Here is a 17,724-nt window from a genome sequence, read left to right on the forward strand (position 1 = left end):
CCTCTGTGTGTGTGTGTGTATCGTCTCTGTGTATGTGTCGTCTCTATGTGTCGTTTCTGTGTGTTTGTGTCTGTCGTGTCTGTGTGTTTTTTAAATTTTTGGGTCACCTGGCGGAGACTCTGGGCGGGTGGGCGCCCCCAAATATTGTCCCAAATTCCTCTCTCAATTTAGCACTTGTTCACGGATGTCCAGCGTCTCCAATCACTTTCCCAATAGTATCTATTCATTGTCTCAGCTCAGTTTAGAAAATCTGTGCAAATTTCCACTTTTTCAAATTTAGGGTCACTTGCCTGAGACTCTGGGCAGGTGAGGTAGGCACCCCGTGTAACTGAATCCGCATGTAACTGAACCCCCGTGCAACTGAACCCTCGTGCACCTCAACTCCCGTGCAACTCAAGCCCCATTTAACTAAACCCCCGTGCAACTGAACCCCCCCCCCATGTAACTGAACCCCTGTATAACCGAAACCCCGTACAACTGAACCCCCGTGTTACTGAACCCTCGTACTACTAAACCCTCGTGCAACTCGACCCCATTTAACTAAACCCCCGTGTAACTTTGCCCCCTATAACTGAACCCTCGTGCAACTCAACCCTCCATGCAACCCATCTCCCTCAAAACACTTTTCAACAATTTTTTGTTATTTTTTTTTTATTTCTAAACTATTTTAAATTTACAATACTCTCCAAAACATCCCTTGTGTGTTCTACAGTACAATGTCATACCATCTCCTCCAATTTGCCAATCCTATTACCCCCTTTTTGTAAATGAGAATCAAACATTTCCGATTGTAAAAGCATTTCCATAAAAATAGCTCTTAATAGAACTGTTTAAGTATGAACTCCAATTTTTTCCAACGAGACTATGCAACTCAACCGCATTTAACTAATCCCCTAGTAACTGAATCTGCATGTAACTGAACCCCCCGTGCAACTGAACCCTCGTGCAACTCAACTCCCGTGCCACTCAAGCCTCATTTAACTAAACCCCCGTGCAACTGAACCCCCCATGTAACTGAACCCCTGTATAACCGAACCCCCGTACAACTGAACCTCCGTGCTACTGAACCCTCGTGCTACTAAACCCACGGGTAACTCTGACCCATTTAATTAAACCCCCGTGTGACTGTATCCCATTTAACTGAACCCTCGTGCAACTCAAACCTCCATGCACCCCATCTCCCTCAAAACACTTTTCAGCCATTTCTTGTTAAATTGTTTTTATTTCTAAACTGTTTTAAATTGACAATACTCTCCAAAAAGTCACTTGTGTATTATACAATGCACAATCTCCCCATCTCCTCCAATTCGCAAATCCCATTACCCCGTTTTTGCAAATGTTAATCAAACATTTCCGATTTTAAAAGCATGTCAAACCATCTTGCTTGGAAAGGTATCCATAAGTACATGCTCTGAAAAGGTGCCAAGGAACATAATCTCCCCAAACACGTCAATCAAACAATTAAAAAATGTGGGTTCTTTATATCATTAAATAAAAAAAAACAAGTTTTTTAAACTGAAAGTAAGGAGCGACAATAAAACTTAAAACGAACAGAAATTATTCCGTATATGAAAGGGGCTGTCCCCTCCTCAACGCCTCACTCTTTACGCTAAAGTTTTTTATTGTTTTAAAAAATAAAGTTGTGAGACAGAGTCAAACTTTAGCGTAAAGAGCAAGGCGTTGAGGAGGGGACAGTCCCTTTCATATACGGAATAATTTCTGTTCGTTTTAAGTTTTATTGTCGCTCCTTACTTTCAGTTTAAAAAACATGATTTTTTTTATTTAATTTCTGATCGTTTTTTAGTTAATGCAGCTTTTATTTGCATAAAAATTTTACTTTTCTTTTGATAAATGGATGTCTTTACAAATTAACTTACGTAACTAACTTCTATATTCGTCTATTTTTCTTCTGGCAAAAAATACAAAGTTGCAGATTTTTGCAGATATGAGCTTGAAATCTTTGTAATAGGGTTTTCTGATACGCTGAATCTGACGGTGTGATTTTCATTAAAATTTTGTCACTTGTAGGGGATGTTTCCCCCCTCTTTAAAAAATCGAGTAAATTTTCTCAGGCTCGTAGCCTTTGATGAGTAATACTAAACTTAATAAAATTTATATATTTATGATCAGCATTATAAACACATTCTTTTGATACATTTATTGACATCAAAATTTAGTTTTTAAAAGTTTTGATTACTATTGAGCCGTATCGCTTGTTTTTTTATTGTTTTTTGTATTACGTATATGTTATTACTTATATGGAGGGGTTCTCCCCTTAGTCAATACTACTCTCATTACGTTAAAAGTGAAAAAAAATTTTGATTAACAAACCCCTAAATCACAAAGGCAGTTTAAATCAAATAGAGCTCTCTTTTGAAAGAACTAGAACAAAACTGTTTCGTAACGAGCAATTTTCTGACTTGGGGGAGAACCACCTCATATACGCTATAATTTCTGTTCGTTTTAAGTTCTAATATTTCTTCTTACATTTAATTTCAAAAAACTTGTTTTTTTTTTATTTACTTTCGTATCTTTTCTTAATTGTTGCGGGTTTATCCGCCGCCCCAGTAATTTTGTGTTATATTCCCCACCAGACAATTCATCCCCGGAATTTTTAGCCATATTAATTTACTACTCTAGCCCCCCCCCCCCTCCAGAAAAAATACTTCCGGAATATGGTTGCTTACGTCCCATTAACCAATAAATAATGCTGGCAAGTCCGGCTTCCTTCATGGCAATGTCCCGTCCCCCATGACACCTTCCGACCTGGAAAGAGCCTTCCATAGAGCCCCCGCCCCTATCCGTCCCCCACCGCCCCCAACACATCTCCTCTGACCAAGTCTGTATACGTCCCCATCACCAATACTATATGTTAACCTTGAGTAAAGTTCATGACTTTCAGCCCTCCCCCTGGGGACTTTGGGGGATCAAGTTATCCTAAAAGACATTTTTATCATATTTTCGACCATGTTGAACAAAATGGCTATCTCAAAATTTTGATCGGGAGACTTTGGGAAAAAAATGAGCGTGGGAGGGGGCCTAGTTGCCCTCCATTTTTTTTGGTCACTTAAAAAGGGCACTATAACTTTTAATTTCAGTTCCAATGAGCCCTCCTATGATATTCTAGTACAACTGGGTCAATACGATAACCCCTGGGGAAAAAAAAAAAAAAAAAAAACAAACAAACAAACCCCCAGGCACCTATGATCTTTATTTTGGCAAAAAATGGAAAATTCCACATTTTTATTGAAAAGTTCTTGAAAACTATGCAATACAGTTCTCTGATATGCGGAATCTGACGGTATGATTATAACCAAGGCTCTAAAGCTTTTAAGGGGTCTTTCCCCCTTTTTTTTAAAATCAGGCTAATTTTCTCAGGCGCGTAACTTTTGATGGGTAGGACTAAACTTGACGAAAATTATATATTTGAAATCAGCATTGAAATCTGATTCTTTTGATATATCTATTGGTATCAAAAACCCGTTTTCTAGAGTTTCGGTTACCATTGAGCCGGGTCGCTCCTTACTTACAGTTCGTTACCACGAACTGTTTGATACCAGTTTTGTTTTTTTTAAGAATGTACACGTGAATTCATGACGTACATTCATTGTGCAATTGACAACAGAAACAGAAAAAAACCTGTGTCGTCTCTGTGTCGTCTCTGTAGAGCTTCTATAGAATAACATGGTAATTCGTATACACGCAAGCAAAGTATAAGTTAACATACTACTGTTATGCAGATTTTAAATGAATTCGGATTTTTTTTTTTCCACGCACTTAATGTGCTTTTGCTTCTAATTTTACGACGGCTTACATTTATTAAGGATAACTTTGCATGGATTTGGACATTTCGATTTGGTTGACTGTTTGGTTATACTGTTTTGTCCTAGGTAATCTGATAGGCGAGTAAGGGCAAGACCTTGTTCAAGGGCTTGTTTATCTCAATTGCTCAAGTAAAAAATAGTTCTTTTTTCTTCTTCTTTTATTTTCCTCTTTTCCTTTTTTTCTAACCAAATAATTACCTCTAACGCATTCCTAATACTACTACTACTAGCAACTCACCGCAGCACCAAGCCGCCTGAGGCCAACACAGCTACACACGCTTTTCCTCCATCCCAACCTATTCAAAACCTCTCTTTTTACACCCTCCCAAGAAGTTCCCATTTCCTTTAAATCTTTCTTTATGACGGCCTCCCATCCCAGACGAGGACGACCTGCTTTCCGTTTAGCCCTAGACGGTTGGCCGAAAAGAACAATCTTCGGCAATCTGTCATCCTTCATCCGTACAACGTGCTTAACCGCAGCAGCGTTATTCTCGTACATATCACTAATTACTTTAATGTATTTGTCTGGTATACTATACAAGGATAAAACCTTTACTAAAGCTGCTCTATCAACAGAATCGAACTCTTGCTCATAATCTATAAAACTGAGGACCAAAGGTCTTTGAAAACTCAGGTAGGCCTACTTCTCAACTAATAGCCTAAGAGCGAAAATTTGGTCGACACATCCTCTACCTTTTCTAAAACCACACTGTTCTTCTCTTAAAACTTTGTCTACGGCATCTCTCAGTCTAAAAAGTTTCATATTACTAAGTAATTTACTACCTACAGAGACCAGACTAATGCCTCGATACTTACCACACTCACTTTTATCACCTTTTTTATAAAGTGGCTTATTTAAGGTTTTCCTAAAATCGTAAGGTGCTTCCGCTTTTTCAAAAATCATATTAATAATCTTCAGTAACTTATTTCTAACCTCAGAGCCACCATATTTAAGAAACTCATTTACCACCCTATCAGCACCTGGAGCCTTATAATTTTTTAATCCTTTCACTGTCGCTAATTCCTCCTCACAAAACAAATCTTCCTTCAAATCGAAGGTATCACGAACTTTTTCATTTCCTGTATATCTTTTCCCGCAACTTTATCTCGGTTAAGCAAATTCTCAAAATGTTCGGCCCATCTCTCCTTAGTTTTTTCCTTATCGCTAATTGCGGCCTCATTACTATCTTTAACTGGGCCAAGTCAGGATTGCCTACTTCCTTTCAATTTGTTAAAATGCCAGTACAATATTTTACTATTATGCCGTCTATCTGCATCTTCCAGATCCTCGGCAATTTTATCCATGGCCACCATTTCACACTTCCTTAGTTCATATTTAAATACTTTCTCCACTTTCTTTACATTCCTTTTGTTTTCATATGATCTATCACTCAGATAATTCTTTTACAAGTCTTTTTTCCTTTCTATTAAACATAAAGCTTTTTCGCTAATATTCTTAGCTGCAGTTCTAGCTTTCTTCCCTAAGACACCTTTAGCAACTTCACAAATTATTTTTCTAAAATTATTCCAACCATCTTGCACATTATCAAATTTTAAACTCTCAAGTTTATTATTCAACTGTTCCGGGAAAGTATCTCTCAAATTCTCATTCTGGAGTCTACCTACATCATAACTTCCCGGGAGGTAGTTACCCTTCCGATATTTCAGATTTAAAGTAACCCTTGACACTACTAGATGACACTACTAGATAATACTTGCTGCTAAAAGATCTTTACTTTTAACATCAATAACGGCACTCCTATATACCCTAGTATCTTGTATTGATCCTGGCAGTCTGCGGTTTACTATAACATAATCAATAAGGTTCGCTGTCTTACCATCACGTGAATACCGTGTTAATTTATGAGCCATTTTATAACCAAACATCGTATTCTCAATTGGCCCTAATTTAAGGTGTTATTTTGACCCCTTTACGCGAAATCCCTAACAGTTCTAGGCAATTTTTCTTGTGGTCATAACCGTATTTAATCTGAGATATTCTGCTAATCTATGGCAGACCCGCGAAAAGCGACGAATCCTTATTCCTATTATAAACTAGCTGAAAGTGATCTTTTCCTGATAAGTCCTCTTGGAGAATGAACTTCCCCTGTGGATTTTAAGCCTTCCTTGATATCTTTTTGTATCTATTCCAGAAATTTGTAAGACCTCTTCGTTTTATTCCTTTTTCAATATCTCTTTGGGCTCCAGTCCGATGTTATAGACAAACTCGAGAATTTCTTATCGATTCTTAAAGGAAGTGTTTCTTTCTTTATTCCAGTACTTCCGTGTTTATCGGAAGCTGAACCTCCTTTGTAAAGGATTTATTTTTATTTGTCTGTCTTTCTACTACAAAAAAAAATATATCCAGCTAAGAAATGGAGCCTTATAAAGCAAGATCTACCATAGGAGCTTTTGTTTAGCCATTCGCTCAAGCATATGTATACCCTTCTATGTTCCATGAATATATTAGCTAAAGATCTAAAAAAGTATCTGAAGGTGTTCGTCTATTGTAAAAAAAAGAATAAAAAAAAGAAAGTAAACAACAACAACAACAAAACAAGCGAATTATATAAAAATGTAAATTTAATAAGGAGGAACACTTTATAGACAGTTATATAAATGGTGTTTTTGACACTTTTATATATAAATTAAATATATTAATTGATTCATAATTGATTATCTAATTAATTGATATAATTGATGACATAGTTTATATAATTTATAAATAATTGATTAATATACCAATTATTATTTTAATAATTACATATACATACTCATATATATATATATATATATATATATATATATATATATATATATATATATATATATATATATATATATATATATATATATATATATATATATATATATATATATATATATATATATTATATATATATAGCAAGTTTAGATCCATCCATTCACTGAGCCAAAATTTTGGTTCGCTATCAGTTAGGTTTTTCCTTATATTATCTAAACTTGCAAAAATAAAAAGAAAGAACACTTCACTTATTTTTGTATCTCTTCAACGTATTTTTCATTCTTAAGAAATACGGATCAAGTTTCGAAAATATAATTCGATACATAGATAATGCTGAGTCTCAGTGTTCGACTGATCAAAACTGTCGTTTTGTGTTTGAATATTAATATTCGAACACAATATTAATACCGCAGACAAAAAAAAACGAAACAATAAATGTAGAGGGAGCAAACACAATAACTACTTGTTTTGCTTTGTGTCGCAAAAAAAATCATCTGTCATATTTTTAGCAAAATTGTACTTCACAGCATTGGGACTTTTTGTGAATCCCTTGTTCTCCCAAGAGATTAAAAAACATGCCCCCTCCCACTCTTGAGCCTAATCACGGTACTCACCCCTCCCTTTGTTTTGTTTAAACAAGAAAAGTTTTCCTTTTGCAATTTCATGTGTAAGGAAAGTTTTCCCTCCTGATAAGAACGGAATTGTTCTAAAATTTACTTACCTGTTCACCGAACTTCCTGCTGGGTTTACACCTTTCATCTTAAGCTTGGCTCCTTAAGGCTAGGCACTGACTAGTGTCGAATTTCACTTTGCCAGCCGGATTTTACATCGTCTTGTTTCAGTCAAATATTCGTTTCGTTTTATCTTACTGCAAATAAAAACTTTTACTGCAAATAAAAACTGTAAAAACTTACAGTTTTTATTTTTTACTGCAAATAAAAACTGAAACACAGGTTTCACTGGTGAAAAGTGCGCCTAAAAATTTTTCGTGTGGTGATAGTATTATAGGCATTTTTAAGTTCAAATTTGTAATGCTATAACATTTATGGTGCTAGAAATTCTTAATTCCTACAAAGCGACTTTGAAGCGGTGTTCAATTTTTTTTCATTTTAGTAACCGCTTAGAGGATTTAGATCATTATTATTATTATTATTATTATTATTGTTATTATTGTTATTATTATTATTATTATTATTATTATTATTATTATTATTATTATTATTATTATTATTATCATTATTATTATTATTATCATTATTAATATTATTATTATCATTATTATTGTTATTATTATTATTATTATTATTATTGTTATTATTATTATTATTATTATTATTATTATTATTATTATTATCATTTTTATTATTTTTAGCTGAATTTTCTAACAAGATAAGAGTTGCGAGTTCATGGTGTGAAATGTAACTAATATTTTGCGAAACGAAAGAAAACTGAAAGAAGTTCTTACTTATCAGCTTTAGTAAACATTTTCCAAACCGGTGCTATATATAGATAATGTGGTAGAACAACTGAGTTGACAAGTTTCGAAAGAAGATGGCGGTTGAAACGATGCTTATTGTCGCAAAAGAAGCATACGATAGCCCTACTCGGCGTCCGATATAAGCTATAAGGGATTGTCGCTTGCGATTTATTGAGTCTCTTATGGGGAGACGGAGCTAAGTAATGTGATGAACTGGCTTGATCCTGCTATTCCAGAGAGGAATAGCTGGTGGTGGTGTGTGCTTCCAGTTGAAGAACACAACTTACGACTTTTCAGCATAGAATTCAAGACCGAGTTCTGCATACTCAGATTTTAGCAATCTGAAACGCCGTTAATGCGCTGGATAGTGCGACTTAAGTTCAAAATTTCGTCTGCATAAAAGACAGGAGATAAATTGAGACCGGCGAGGAGGAAAGACCCAGCGGACTGTGCATAGAAAACTTCATTGTTGAGGAGTGGAGAGGAAGAAACGGCAGCTTGGCGGCCGTTGAATTTCGCTTTGGTAATTGCGCTTTGGAAGCGGAATTGAATTTCGCTTTGGTAATTAGATATCCCTTCACTAGGTTAAAAAAAAAAATCTGTGGGTAAATATTTGCTTTGCTTCTGTTGCAGATAAAAGTTCAAGATTTTGCTTTTTTTTTTGTTTGGAAATATCATTTTTAAGATAAATAGAAGCTTCGTGCCTATTCACTAGAAAATATTTCCATTTCTTTCGTTTCATAATTAGGCCTTAAAACATTTTTTTTTTCATCTTCTTATGAAAAATTTCTCAGAAGACTCCACATATTGGCTTTTAATACGACGTACCTGGAATTCTTCCAGAATTCCAAAAGCGATGCCGCTTGGCAATTTTCGTTTGACTAAACCTACCGTTTTCTGTCATGACTTAACGCCTTATGAATTTCACATGGAGTAAAGTGCATTCCACTAGACAATAGGTCCTTTCTTCAAAATTTTTTAGAGGGCTCAACGATGGAAGACTCAATTTTTCAGATAAAAAAAGATTAATTTTCAAAAAGTATTTAAAATTTTATGATAACCGTAGAAATAATTGACGTGCAGTATTTATTATATGCATTGGGCACCATTAGAGGCTTTTTTTGCTTTTCTGTACCCATTTGGTGTTTTTCTCAGCCCTTGCATTTGGCAACACTTCACTGGGGGAATGCTCAAAATATCAGCCGTCGGAGTTGGCAGTCGCTTTACTCAGGTAATACTGAGATTTTCGGCCCTCGCAGACGTAAATCCAAGTTCACCAGTTAAAATTTGGGTCCCTTTGCCCCCGAACCCACAAAAATTTGTTTTATTGTTTCAACTTGATCTACGAGCCACGCCGAATGAGACTACGACTGAAAATAGGGCACACCGACTGAAAATAGGCCACACCGACTGAGACTACGTAACGAATTAATAGCAATTTTAATGTAACCTAATGTATATAAAAACATATAAAGCTTGCTTGACAAACAATAGCTTCAAGTCTCTGGTGTTGTGACACCCCATGCATCTAACAGAGCTATGATTGGTGGACATAGCGAGTATATAATAGTAAACAGATAGCCTTTAAATTTATTGTTTTTATTAATTACGTCTATGACTGATTAATTACGAATGGGAGATGTCAGCACAAGTACTCCAGTGCTTGTGAAAAATATTTTTTTAGTTTGTTAAACGAAGAAGAGATACCAATCAGTAAAGCATTCAAGTCAGTTTTTTTCTTAGGAACAGAAGATCTTCAAGTACTACCGGCCCACAGTCTTTTATGCCAAAGAACAATCTTCAATATGGAGGTAAGAACTGCTTTCATATTTTTTAGAATCTATTTTCTATTTTTTTTAAACTGTTTTGATTCTATGGTTCCATATTTTATACCTCCAATTTCAATTTGCATTCATTTTTTATAATCTATTAAATTTAATTCTTTCCGTTTTTCTAACCTTTTTTGGGTCGAACGAAAGCAGAATATTGACCCTAACTTATTCCTCTGCATATTGAAATGAAGTTAGGTATGTTGCACAGTTTAAAGATTGATACTATAAGTTCATTGGAATGTACTAAAAAAATAAGTTTAAAATCATACAAAATAAGTCATTAATTGCAGAACATCTTAACTTTAATGGATTACTGGATCTTTAAGAATTAACATGAACTCCTTTTTGAACTCCTTTTTGAACTAACATTTTATAACTCCTGTCTTCTGTTGCGATCCTTTTTTTTTTTTTTTTTTTTTTTTTTTTTTTTTTTTTTTTTTTTAACCATACAAGAGGACAAAATTTTAAATATTAGATTAGGTCTTGAAATGAGCTTATGGCAAAAACTACAAAAGGGACTCAATTCTCTAGTTGAAAATGTAAGAGGTTTGTAGCGATAAAAATTTATGGGACTGGGCTTAATTGTGGTCATAAATATTGAGCGTGTCAATGTAATTTTATGCTTTAAGGCTGTGAACTTACACCTTATGAATTCTCCAATAGTGCCACTTATAGCGCTAAAGATTGTGCCATCGAGGCCTGTGCCACAGCAATGGGGCTTAAGGTAGATTTTTTACCGAGTCACCTTCAATTCTTGAGAAAAAACAAGATGTATAGCTACATAAGTGTAACCTCTTTTCCTCGAGCTATCTGGAGATCAGATCCCTGGGAACGTACCTTGGAGGCATATGAAATAATTACCTGTCGTGTGACTAGATACAGCATATAAAATAAAATAAACACAAATAGAGAAGCAATGGTTTTATTGAGAATTACATATTTAGGTGTACAGCCGTGGTTCACTTCAAATGACAACGACGGTGACTGAGATAACGATAATGACTGAATTCCAATGCTTGAATGCCGAAATAACTCTGATCATAATAATCCTGAATCTGATTTACGAATCCTCCAAAAAGCACTTTTACCACACTATAAAATATAGTTTTTGTCCTGCGCTCTAAGAGCTGACTCACAATTGGCCCAAGTGGCCCAAGGATGCGAACCCTTCGTCCAATAAATTGTTTTGAATATTTCTTATGATTCAAACGTTCACACCGCTCTTATAATTTAACTTCCTGAGAAACATTGTGTGTAGTATCTTTTTTATTGCCCACTATCTTAGCGAAATACAAAACTGGATAGCGCCGTTCTTTGTCTGAGGCTAAAATGCAATTTTTCCCTTTGCTGATTAAGGACTTTTCTTTTTCTGAAACTAGATTTAAACTTAATTTGAGGAAGTCGTAATTATCTTTAGAAGGAAGGATTTTTTTTTTTTTTTTTTTAAATATGCCATATTTTACTCACGGTACAGGTTCCCTCTGAAGTGTCAAAAATTTGTTTTTTTTAAGACGCGTTGAAAACGTATTTTTGAGCTATTAATCCTAGAAGATTGGGGGAATATAACCTATTATGTCACAAAAAGGGCATTACATCTCGATTAGGTGGTTACTAAAACGCACTCTGAATATTCAGGAAGATCTTTTATCCAAATAAGTTCTGACTTTAAAAATACAAGATTCGGGGTGCGTCAATCTGGTTAGAGCCATTTTAATGGAATAAGTCAAGTTTAAACTCTTGATATATCAACCGTTATGTCACTTGTGAACATGTATTTACGAATAATGGCAGAAACATAACGTAGCAAGATTTGGTAACCTCCTAGTTCTGAAAAGTTAACACTTTTCGACATTGGAGGGGTGGATACCTTAACTTCTGATGTGCAACGACCGGATTTATCTTCTTTTTTACGCGGATTGACTGGCTCGACGCAGATATTTCTTGTTATCTGATATGGTCCTTGTCGTTCACCTCATTCCACTTCAAGGCAGCAAGTGTCTGTTTTACCCTCTTTTTATGGAATCAACAGATAGTTTTTAGGATAAAAATACCCTGGAAAATCATTCCATTTATCACTGTAGACCGCAGAGACCTCTTTTTCCAAACATGACACACATTTGATACCGCGCGTATCAACGCTGGGCCTATACGTCAGAACCTTGGCTCAAGTGCATGTGTACATCGGAAACAATTGTCATTGTGCGTGCGCGAAGGCGGAGTATGAATCTTGTGTGGTTTTAAATCTGTATCACATATTTTTAATGGAGAGTATAGCCTTTGTTGATACTGTATATTCTGTCTACTGTGCTATTTATAAGTACAGTGCCAAATGAAACTGTTCCTGTGGCACTCGGTTCTTGGCGTCTTCCCCTTAAGATACTTGGATCAATTGATGTTTTGTTGGATCAACTGCTCTGTTATGTTATAAACATCCCCTTTTAAAGGTTTTCCAGTCTTTTATTAAAAACTAGGGAATGCGCATATCCCGCTTCTCATAGGAGTCAATGGAAAAGGAGACAGACCAGATTTGTCCTTCTGTCTCTTGCAAGACCAAAAATATGAATAATTTGCAACATTTTATAAACTTCTACAAATAAAATTTATGAGAAAAAATAGTTTTTTTTTTAATTATTGCTTTGGGTTTGAACCTGGAAAAGCAAGTCTTTTGGCAAACATTTGCTTTGCCTGCGAAATTTCTGTAGTCATTGTACTATTTGAAAAATAGCTTAAGGTATTTTTAAGGTTTGCCAGTGTTTAATTGGTAACTAGGGAATGTGCCTGTCCCGTTTCTTATACAAACCATTGGGTAGGAGACAGATTAGCAATGTTACCTTCTGCCTCCTACAAGATCAAAATACGAATTATTTGCAACATTTGGCAAACTTTAGCAAATATAATATTCTTGGATTTTTACTGTAAGCCTTTGAATCTGGAAAAACGTTTTTTTTTCAAACCTTTGCTTTGCCTTCGAATTTCGCGTAGTCTACACATCCTCCTCTAAACGGGTGCTCTTGTATATTACTAGGAGCTCCACAAGGTTAACTGAGAAAATTCAACTGAAAAAATATTAGGATAAAATAAAAATATTTATCTTATTCGGAAAAAAGAACGACCTTTCAATTTGCTACTTTTACTAATAAAAAATAACCTTGGTTGCTAATTAAGCATTATACTTGGCGAAACTCAATTTAGCTAAAGCAGTTTTTACTTCGATCCAAGTAAGTTCTTTTTTTCCCTTCAAGTTCCAAAGGATTTTCTTGGTTCCTTTCCTCACAAATAAAAAGCGTCATTTATCATGTTTCTGTCAGGCTCTCCATTAATTGTAGTAAACGCAAGAAGCATTTTGATCATGAAGGCCTTATCGATCAAAACATAGTTGTTTCGTCAATTCAACGTGCAAACACCGCCAGATTTTTCGGCGCCAGGTTAGGGCTTTACAAGCTCTGGCGCAAAAGGGAATTTAAGCTAAGTTATGACTGTAAACTGTAAATTTTGTCAAAGGAATCCCTTGAATTCCCTATGGGAATTCTAAGTCTGATCGAAAGCAAAACTCTTTGGACTTTCTAGAAAGTATTTGAAAAACAATATGAGTTTTGACTCGCTTAAAAAAGAAGGCAGTTTTTGCAAGTGCAGAAACAAGAAGATATTATTTATTCTCATCATAATTTTTCCAGTGAAAAAATAAACTTTCAAGCTGTAAAAAATAATTTTTAAGTTCAAATCTGAAACAGGTCAATTGCAAGCATAAAGTTCTCTACAGTCTTTAGTCTCTGTCTCTACTCTCTTTACTCTACAGTCTTTAGGCTACAGTTCTCTGTAGTCTCTACAATCTCTAGTTCTCTACAGGAAAAATGTGTAGTTCTCTGCAGTCTTTAGTCTCTGTCTCTACTCTCTTTACTCTACAGTCTTTAGGCTACAGTTCTCTGTAGTCTCTACAATCTCTAGTTCTCTACAGGAAAAATGTGTAGTTCTCTGCAGTCTTTAGTCTCTGTCTCTACTCTCTTTAGTCTACAGTCTTTAGGCTACAGTTCTCTGTAGTCTCTACAGTCTCTAGTTCTCTACAGGACTGTAGACGTAGAATCACTATTAATTCCATCTAAAATCCCTGTTAGATTCCTCATTATATTGTTTTGGCAAAATGTGTGTGTGTGTGTGTGTGTGTGTGTGTGTGTGTGTGTGTGTGTGTGTGTGTGTGTGTGTGTGTGTGTGTGTGTGTGTGTGTGTGTGTGTGTGTGTGTGTGTGTGTGTGTGTGTGTGTGTGTGTGTGTGTGTGTGTGTGTGTGTGTGTGTGTGTGTGTGTGTGTGTGTGTGTGTGTGTGTGTGTGTGTGTGTGTGTGTGTGTGTGTGTGTGTGTGTGTGTGTGTGTGTGTGTGTGTGTGTGTGTGTGTGTGTGTGTGTGTGTGTGTGTGTGTGTGTGTGTGTGTGTGTGTGTGTGTGTGTGTGTGTGTGTGTGTGTGTGTGTGTGTGTGTGTGTGTGTGTGTGTGTGTGTGTGTGTGTGTGTGTGTGTGTGTGTGTGTGTGTGTGTGTGTGTGTGTGTGTGTGTGTGTGTGTGTGTGTGTGTGTGTGTGTGTGTGTGTGTGTGTGTGTGTGTGTGTGTGTGTGTGTGTGTGTGTGTGTGTGTGTGTGTGTGTGTGTGTGTGTGTGTGTGTGTGTGTGTGTGTGTGTGTGTGTGTGTGTGTGTGTGTGTGTGTGTGTGTGTGTGTGTGTGTGTGTGTGTGTGTGTGTGTGTGTGTGTGTGTGTGTGTGTGTGTGTGTGTGTGTGTGTGTGTGTGTGTGTGTGTGTGTGTGTGTGTGTGTGTGTGTGTGTGTGTGTGTGTGTGTGTGTGTGTGTGTGTGTGTGTGTGTGTGTGTGTGTGTGTGTGTGTGTGTGTGTGTGTGTGTGTGTGTGTGTGTGTGTGTGTGTGTGTGTGTGTGTGTGTGTGTGTGTGTGTGTGTGTGTGTGTGTGTGTGTGTGTGTGTGTGTGTGTGTGTGTGTGTGTGTGTGTGTGTGTGTGTGTGTGTGTGTGTGTGTGTGTGTGTGTGTGTGTGTGTGTGTGTGTGTGTGTGTGTGTGTGTGTGTGTGTGTGTGTGTGTGTGTGTGTGTGTGTGTGTGTGTGTGTGTGTGTGTGTGTGTGTGTGTGTGTGTGTGTGTGTGTGTGTGTGTGTGTGTGTGTGTGTGTGTGTGTGTGTGTGTGTGTGTGTGTGTGTGTGTGTGTGTGTGTGTGTGTGTGTGTGTGTGTGTGTGTGTGTGTGTGTGTGTGTGTGTGTGTGTGTGTGTGTGTGTGTGTGTGTGTGTGTGTGTGTGTGTGTGTGTGTGTGTGTGTGTGTGTGTGTGTGTGTGTGTGTGTGTGTGTGTGTGTGTGTGTGTGTGTGTGTGTGTGTGTGTGTGTGTGTGTGTGTGTGTGTGTGTGTGTGTGTGTGTGTGTGTGTGTGTGTGTGTGTGTGTGTGTGTGTGTGTGTGTGTGTGTGTGTGTGTGTGTGTGTGTGTGTGTGTGTGTGTGTGTGTGTGTGTGTGTGTGTGTGTGTGTGTGTGTGTGTGTGTGTGTGTGTGTGTGTGTGTGTGTGTGTGTGTGTGTGTGTGTGTGTGTGTGTGTGTGTGTGTGTGTGTGTGTGTGTGTGTGTGTGTGTGTGTGTGTGTGTGTGTGTGTGTGTGTGTGTGTGTGTGTGTGTGTGTGTGTGTGTGTGTGTGTGTGTGTGTGTGTGTGTGTGTGTGTGTGTGTGTGTGTGTGTGTGTGTGTGTGTGTGTGTGTGTGTGTGTGTGTGTGTGTGTGTGTGTGTGTGTGTGTGTGTGTGTGTGTGTGTGTGTGTGTGTGTGTGTGTGTGTGTGTGTGTGTGTGTGTGTGTGTGTGTGTGTGTGTGTGTGTGTGTGTGTGTGTGTGTGTGTGTGTGTGTGTGTGTGTGTGTGTGTGTGTGTGTGTGTGTGTGTGTGTGTGTGTGTGTGTGTGTGTGTGTGTGTGTGTGTGTGTGTGTGTGTGTGTGTGTGTGTGTGTGTGTGTGTGTGTGTGTGTGTGTGTGTGTGTGTGTGTGTGTGTGTGTGTGTGTGTGTGTGTGTGTGTGTGTGTGTGTGTGTGTGTGTGTGTGTGTGTGTGTGTGTGTGTGTGTGTGTGTGTGTGTGTGTGTGTGTGTGTGTGTGTGTGTGTGTGTGTGTGTGTGTGTGTGTGTGTGTGTGTGTGTGTGTGTGTGTGTGTGTGTGTGTGTGTGTGTGTGTGTGTGTGTGTGTGTGTGTGTGTGTGTGTGTGTGTGTGTGTGTGTGTGTGTGTGTGTGTGTGTGTGTGTGTGTGTGTGTGTGTGTGTGTGTGTGTGTGTGTGTGTGTGTGTGTGTGTGTGTGTGTGTGTGTGTGTGTGTGTGTGTGTGTGTGTGTGTGTGTGTGTGTGTGTGTGTGTGTGTGTGTGTGTGTGTGTGTGTGTGTGTGTGTGTGTGTGTGTGTGTGTGTGTGTGTGTGTGTGTGTGTGTGTGTGTGTGTGTGTGTGTGTGTGTGTGTGTGTGTGTGTGTGTGTGTGTGTGTGTGTGTGTGTGTGTGTGTGTGTGTGTGTGTGTGTGTGTGTGTGTGTGTGTGTTTGTGTGTGTGTGTGTGTATTTGTGTTTGTTTCTTTGTTTGTGTGTGTTTGTTTGTGTGTTTTTGCGTTTTTGTGTGTTTGTTTTCGTGTTTGTGTGTGTGTGTGTGTGTGTTTGTGTGTGTATGTGTTTGTGTTGAGTCTCTTGAAGGTGTGAATGGATTATTTTGAAAATATTTTTTTGAACGTGTTTGCTTCATTTTTGCTTCTCCTCTCCCCTATTTTTTTTTTTTTTTTCTTTTTTTGATCATAGAACCTTGCGAGGGAGACTGTGTTGAAGTGTTTTTTTTACATTTATTGAGGAATAAATAAACTCTGAATTCCGGGTTTAGTGGTTAAAGAGCGATGGGCTGAGGAGGGGGATGCCCAACTCATACACATAGCTTACAATATTCTTAGCAGCTTAAAACTATCCGGATTGATGTCTCTATTCGTCAATTTCAAAATGCACGGAAGTTCCAGTTTAATATACCTAAACGACGTTAGTGTTGCATGAAATGACTGTTATATATTCGCCTAAAATGTATGCCATAATTATTCCCATCTACGTCATATTCAAAATACAAATATATTTCGTTTGCCCCTGAAACTGGCCCAATCCCTGTCAAAACATTTGCTACTACATGGTAAAGGAAGATAATTCTGGCCAGTTTGGAAACAAACTTATACCGCTTTCAGATTCAGCCATAATTTAAATTCATATTCTAGCTCAAAATTCTCATTAATTTTCGCAACAAAGACTTATTTTCTTGGAATTATCCGCGAGTCTTCTGATTCTCTAGCTGCAATTTCGAACCAGCCTGGTCAAAATTAAATTTATCTTGGCAAGATCAAGATCGTGTCCTTGTCGTTTTGGAGTCCATCGATGGTCGGTACAAAGAGAACGGTTATGCGCGTAGAGGAGTACAGAGATACAGAAAATTAAAGACAAATGAAAGCACTATCAAGAAAAAACCGACGATAAAAACAACATCTCAGCTATGTAGACACCGCACTTAAACTTCACTGTTAAGCGGAAAGTCGACAATACTTTCGCGACGCTTACCGAACCTGTCCACAAGCTGGTCCATTTTTGACTCAATACTGGTGAAATTACGTCTTAAAAGTCCATATATAACGTCAAAGAAAAAACTCCCAATCTCCTTTTACTGTCTGTGAATGTGTTCTTTTAAATGCGTAGTCCTAACAATCTTTTGAAAAACGTCGTATTTGCTCTGATTCGTGTTTGATAGAAGTCTAGAGTCCTCATAACTCTTCCGAAATAAAGACTTAATGTGCTTTCGATAATCCTT

The 17,724-nt window shown here is 37.2% G+C and overlaps 1 protein-coding gene across 6 annotated transcripts in view; it reads left to right on the plus strand.

The window, feature by feature from the left end:
- The window catches only part of dnc (phosphodiesterase dunce), a 562,555-nt gene that overhangs the window by 434,952 nt on the left and 109,879 nt on the right, over nucleotides 1-17,724 (plus strand). For all 6 annotated transcript variants that reach the window (XM_089096264.1, XM_089096265.1, XM_089096266.1 and 3 more), the window contains one exon: nucleotides 9,809-9,876. In XM_089096264.1, the coding sequence (XP_088952390.1) occupies nucleotides 9,809-9,876 (68 nt within the window). The remainder of the gene's footprint in view (nucleotides 1-9,808; nucleotides 9,877-17,724) is intronic.

The sequence above is a fragment of the Artemia sp. Qi Xiang Cuo genome, chromosome 11 (genome assembly GCF_049724085.1).
Source record: "Artemia sp. Qi Xiang Cuo chromosome 11, ASM4972408v1, whole genome shotgun sequence".
Lineage (NCBI taxonomy): Eukaryota > Metazoa > Arthropoda > Branchiopoda > Anostraca > Artemiidae > Artemia > Artemia sp. Qi Xiang Cuo.